This window comes from Meleagris gallopavo, chromosome 7, assembly GCF_000146605.3.
Source record: "Meleagris gallopavo isolate NT-WF06-2002-E0010 breed Aviagen turkey brand Nicholas breeding stock chromosome 7, Turkey_5.1, whole genome shotgun sequence".
Classification (NCBI taxonomy): domain Eukaryota; kingdom Metazoa; phylum Chordata; class Aves; order Galliformes; family Phasianidae; genus Meleagris; species Meleagris gallopavo.
In genome coordinates, this window is record NC_015017.2 from 12,023,758 (window position 1) to 12,029,689 (window position 5,932).

Consider the following 5,932-nt stretch of genomic DNA (forward strand, 5'->3'; position numbering starts at 1 on the left):
CTTTGTCACTTTAATTTTTAGTGAAACACTCACTATCTGGATGCTGCTAGAAAATTGAATATAAATGGATTTTGTTATGGATCAACTATAGCAAGTTCCCAGGTTCTTCATTCACTTAGCAGACCATGTGTGATTTTCAGAAATAATTTATAAGCAAATACCAAGAGGAGGAACTTCAATTCTGAAGTGAGGTACTTCTGGTAGTTTTACTACAAATTACTCCCAAAATCAGAGTAAAGATTTCTTAAATGTTCCTTATTACTTCTTTAATAAAAAAAAAACAAAATCACATAAAGAGGAAAGGATTTCCTCTGAAATTCAGGAAGAGGTAAAGTTCAGATAAGATGCTTTCTTCTTCCACACCACTACTAAAGAAAGTGGTTCTGCAAAAACAAATCAAGTCTCACAAATATTTCTGTAATTCTTTTAAATGATAATCTTAAGATCCTTTGTGTGAATTCATCTACCGTATGACTTGTATGGGTATTCAGTAACTGAGGGAAACAGTTTATCAATCCAAGTGATTCAATTCTTATTTTAGACATTAGTTTAAAACCTAACACTTTGACTCAGTCATTTTTCAGAGCAGAATCACAACAAAAATCTTTTCACGCTTTTCCATCTTTAGTTTTCTTCTTCCAAACTCTGTATGTATGTTGGATTATTCCTCTCACACTGATCATCCAACCTTACCTAGATTTTGTGCATTATTTTTCTTATTCTGCTCCTTCTTCCAGCAACTTAAAGGAACATGGATAGCTTGGTTTTCCTAATTATTAGGTATTATTCACTGAATGAAATAACCTTGTATTAGCAATACCTCAAGAGATACCTGTCTTTTTTCATTTGAATGTTGGCTTAAAGCATAGACAATATTTTCTCTATTAGAAATATAGAAAGAATACTGAAAAAGTTATTTATCAAGATACACTCAGTTCAGACCAGAATTTTTTAATACCTTGCAGAATATAACAAGGAATGAGACTTAACTAATTTCCTTTCAGCTGACCTTCCTACAGGAAGATGTTTATACTCCCTCTTATCATGCTAAAACATGCACATAATAAATAAAAGAAACACTTTTTGAAATCTGAGCATCAACAAATCGGCCAATTAATGCAATTTCCACAAATAGCAACTCAATGTGTAAACTGTAAGGATAGTGAAAAAATAAACATAATAAGCATATAAACATTCACCTGACATAATCCAGAAACCACTATCACATACCACAAGCCAAAATTATGAACCACTTCAATACATACCATAAAATAGACTGCAAAATAGATTAATATTAAGCCCAGAATGCCTCTATTTTAAGAATTTGTAAATGTATGTCAATTGTACACTCTGCTAATACACTATCTGACCTATATATTAGTACTTTTTGTTAGGTCTTTACATGTAATTGTTGTCAGTGTGGCTGTATCAAATTCATAAGCAGTGAAACGAAGTTTGAAAGCACAAAGACAAAACTAAAGGAATACACTTGGGCAATGGTTATGTAAATACACTCGTTTCTAAATTCCGTTCAATATAAACATTTAACCTCAAATGGGCAAAATGTACTGTTCAGGGACAGAACAGTATAAAAAAACCTCACAATACATGTAGACTACAAGCAAATATTTAAAAAGCAAACAAACATTATTATACCTGTTGTCATGGTATCTGTGGGGATGATGCTGCAAAACATCTTGCAGGAAACGCTCCATCAAGCTACTGGTACCCATACGATTCCTGCAGTAAGTGGTAAAATGTCTGTGCTGGGAGCTAAAAATATGCTGAAGAAAGACAAAACATAACTAGTTTAATATTACTGTTAGCATACTGATCTATTCAGAAGAATTACTCCCCAGGTAAAACATTACTGTCACAATGAAAATGCTTCAACAAAAAGAAAAATCTTCAGCCTTTTCTACTTTAAGGCTGGGATTCAATGAGATTTTTAAATATGCATAGGGAGATGCAAATAATACTGAAATGTGTTGAAATCCCTTCAGAAGTGAACCTAAATCAGCCACTTTGCTGCTCACAAATCTCTCGTGACAGGAACAAATACTGTAAATGATTCATAGATGATGATTAAGAATATTTTTTAACTTCATTTGAGCAAACAGCTCATAATTTACTCAAACTAAGGAGAATTTTCATAAGCACAGATTAAATGGTTTCCACTCTCTAGTTAAAAAAAAGTCTAGAAGACAAGAAACCAACAGATTAAAAACAGATAAGTTAATAGTTGATCAAAAGTGCTCAGCTTTGATATCTAATATCTAATAACTCTAATATCTAACAGTATATGTGGTTCTCAAGGTAAAAGCTGCAGAAATAAATCTAATGAGGGTAAAGCATAGTAGGGTGACACTTCAAAAAGGCAGACTGCAGTAACCATGCCGTAATACCACCTTCTTTATAAAAGGTAAGAAGGATTTCCTCTTCTTTGTATGCACAAAGAAATAGTAGAACTCACAAATTGATTTATTTCCATTCAGAGTTGGTCATTCAGTCCAGAAAATGATATTCTGTAAATTTGCAAAGCCTATTGGTACTTCTTGTTATCTGCTGCCGAATTATGCAGTAGCCTTCTTACCTGTTCCAGATTACTGTAGTGTACATGACAGCAGTTGCAGTACCCTTGTCTATTTTGCGTGGTGGATACTCCAGGCCGAGGATGTTCTTGCCTTCTTGAATGTAAACTGAAAGAAGCAGGTAATATTACCAAGACATTTCATTAAGAAAATGAGAAATGTTGGCTTGTCAATTATATTCTTAACATAGACACTCAAAATACCCACCTTGTTATTGCAAAATTAACATTTCTGTTTCAGAATTACAATGGCAAATACTATTCCCAAAAAACCTGTTTCAGAACAACAGATAACAGGTTGAAGGCACAAGTAGCACAGACTGTAATTTGAGTTAACTACAGTCTGAAGAGATCTATCAGTTCAGAAGATTCTTTTATTTTTCTATTTTTAGCCTTCTGAAATTAAAAACAAATAAACTGAAAACTAAGAAATTCTGACAACCACATAATTGGTTTGGGGCACTATAGTGCCCTTCCTCCAGAGTTTATAATATGCGTAAACATAAAAGATCTCCATGATACACTTATCTACGTTGCATTACTATCAACCATTACACAAGATAACATATATGGTTGAAAAACAGATTATTCTTGTTTTACTTTGTGTAAGCATGGATGTCAGATTATCATCTTACTTACCTGCTATTACTGTCCTGTTGCAGTGAGCCTTCAACACCATGTCTTTCCATTCCTATTAAGAAAAAAAAAAGTTTTTACCTGCAGTCAGTTAGTTCCCTTACATTGTATTTGTCAAAAATAGTATTTTAAAGAAAGTTTAAACATTAAAATAAGGATTTAGAGAGATCATTTCATCCTCAAAGATCCTCTTTGAGGTTCATAAAATAAGCTTCACTCTTTCATGGTTGAAGTGAGCAGGTATTTTTCATATTTGTCTGGGATCAAGATTAAGAAATCTACATTCATAAGACTGTTCCATCCATAATCAGAGAGCTAAAATGCAGCTTGTCTTAAACCAGTTCCATACTGAAATTTAGGAAATCAAATGAAACAACTGAAACTATTAGGTGAACTGATATCTATACTGATGGTTATTATGTTAAAATAAACAAACAAAAAAAACAACAACAAAACCTGCACTAAAAACCATCTAGTTTAAGTGTCTCACCTTGTGCTGAAGAAGCAGAAGCCTCATCAGATGGTTTGATTCTGTCAAACATCTGTAAATAAAAAATGAAATAATTGAGAATTAAAATAACAGAAAAATAAACAAACCAGACCCATCTTCTAGTCCATCTTTCAGTCCAAGCTGTTTGGATGTACTATATAGTTTCAGCTGTAAACCATGACTTGATTTAAATTAATCTGCATTGTAAAAAGCAACTTCTACTTTACTAGGTTACCGCAATATTACATTTAACAAAGCACACTTCCTTTGACAGGAATGGGACAATTTCTGGTGTAATTAATGAAACTAAGTGCTATATTTATGAATACAGCTTAGACTATGTTAGGCTTTTAAGCAACAACCTTATCAAATTCATTTAATTGCTTAATTTCTTAAGTTATCTTTGCAATGAATATAAAAGACATACTCTAATAAAAAATATACTAGACCAAATGAAATAATCATCCATGCTGGGAAAGAAATACTTATTGTTCAGAAGACCAGCAAACCAGTATTGAAACCCATAATTTTTAACTGAAATACAACTACAGTAACATGCTTTAGGATGCCCAAACATAAACAACTTCTAACACAATCCTTTTATGTTACAGAATACAAAAATAAAGTCAAACTTTTAGGTACAAACCTTAGCGTCGCCAGCCTTCCACCATCAAAGATAATTCCAGGCTAGCAAACAATAAATGTCAAACAGGAGGCCATTTGAAGTGTAGGACACTTGTCTCTTCTCATCCCATCTGTCAAAAAATTAATTTAAAGTGCCTTTTAAAATAGAGCTAATGACATGTTTTCCTTGCCCTTAGGCATGCAAAATTTTCTGTAATTCTTTGCAAACAGGTCAGACAATAAAACAAATAAACCTATTTTTTATGTCTGTAGTACATCTATTTTTTCATTACTGCAGAAGTGTTTCCTCCTAAATGTTAACTGTTCCTACCAGAATAACTTTCTTCCTTCTTTCTTCCATGCACTCTCTACATATTAAATTCTGCTGATGCTGATATTCAGGAAATGAAATATGCTTCTAGAAGAAAAAAAAACAACAAAAAAAAACCAACCAAACCTCTGTATTAACCAAACTGAGTTTTACTCATCAACCTACTCAAGAAAAACATTTTCTTTATTCATGCAAACTCACCAGACACTGCAATAAAACATCAACTGAAACTTTCACAAGATATTTACAGCTTTTTATGAACTCACCATTACATACTCAAGGAAGTATTACAATTTCCTTACTACAGACATAGAAAGAGAGAAATACCTCAAGATTTTCCACAGTGCCTGTCACTAGTGTCTCCCCAGTCTTAAAACTCAGGACTTAGAAACAGGAAAGTGGGACCCTCACACAGAGTCAGCAGGGGCACCACAATTATCCTGCCTCCGAACTGGATGACAGCACCATAACTTAAAGGGTCTCATTTCAACTCAGAAATGCCAGACAGCAGCAACTGGAGCACATGGATGGGTAACCACTACAGGGGTTCATCGCTTCTTTTATTTCAAGGAGTAATTTCAGTGTCTGTGCTGTACTGAGGCTTTACTCGCACACATTAAACTGACTCACAAGTGGTGTAACTTAAAACTGCAGAACTATTAAAAGAATGGAAATACTCCAGTCTGTGCATCTCCTCAGCAAGTTCCTACTGTTTAGGAGATTGACTGGACCAGATTTCCTCACAGAAGACGAGCACACAACGTCAGACCTGTACATGCACGTGCTGCCAGTAACAGAGGCAAATGTCTAAGGAGAACCTGCAGGGATACTTCAGGAGCTGATGGGAGAGGAAAAACAAACTGCCTCAGCTCAGTCTTCTGTGAGAAGATCAACATAAAGGATGAAGTAAAAAGCTGATCTGAAGCTACACACAGTCATTTGCTACCTGAGGTCAGGCACAAAGCACAGCCAAAATCAGGCACGCCCAGCTGCACTCTCACTTTATCAGCCCTGAAAACCCACACAGGATTTCTCAGATTTGCAAAGTTCCAGCTTTGTTAGGCTGCTTCTGACTGTAAATATCTTAAGCTGCTGAATTAAAAAGTAAATCGCATCTGGGTTAGCATTAGTTTAGACATTCTACCACTGGGAAAAACGAAAAACAAAAGCACCGAAGAAACTCTAGTGCCGCTCTCGTACTGCAACAGGTAAACGAGAAAAGAGCAAAAATGACGGCCCTCGGGGCGGGGCCGCGGGCAGC

General features: G+C 34.7%; 1 protein-coding gene across 8 annotated transcripts in view; it reads right to left on the reverse strand.

The window, feature by feature from the left end:
* The window catches only part of ADAM23 (ADAM metallopeptidase domain 23), a 102,322-nt gene that overhangs the window by 96,162 nt on the left and 228 nt on the right, over positions 1 to 5,932 (reverse strand). For 6 of the 8 annotated variants that reach the window (XM_010713497.3, XM_010713494.3, XM_010713498.3 and 3 more), the window contains exons 1-5: positions 4,363 to 5,926; positions 3,717 to 3,768; positions 3,230 to 3,281; positions 2,594 to 2,699; positions 1,657 to 1,784 (exon numbers count right to left, since the gene is read on the reverse strand). In XM_010713497.3, coding sequence (XP_010711799.1) covers positions 1,657 to 1,784; positions 2,594 to 2,699; positions 3,230 to 3,281; positions 3,717 to 3,768 — 338 coding nt within the window. In that variant the 5' untranslated portion in view covers positions 4,363 to 5,926. Of the gene's footprint in view, positions 1 to 1,656; positions 1,785 to 2,593; positions 2,700 to 3,229; positions 3,282 to 3,716; positions 3,769 to 4,362; positions 5,927 to 5,932 lie in introns of those variants that run through there. The other 2 variants (XM_010713495.3, XM_019617027.2) reach the window with 2 other exon arrangements.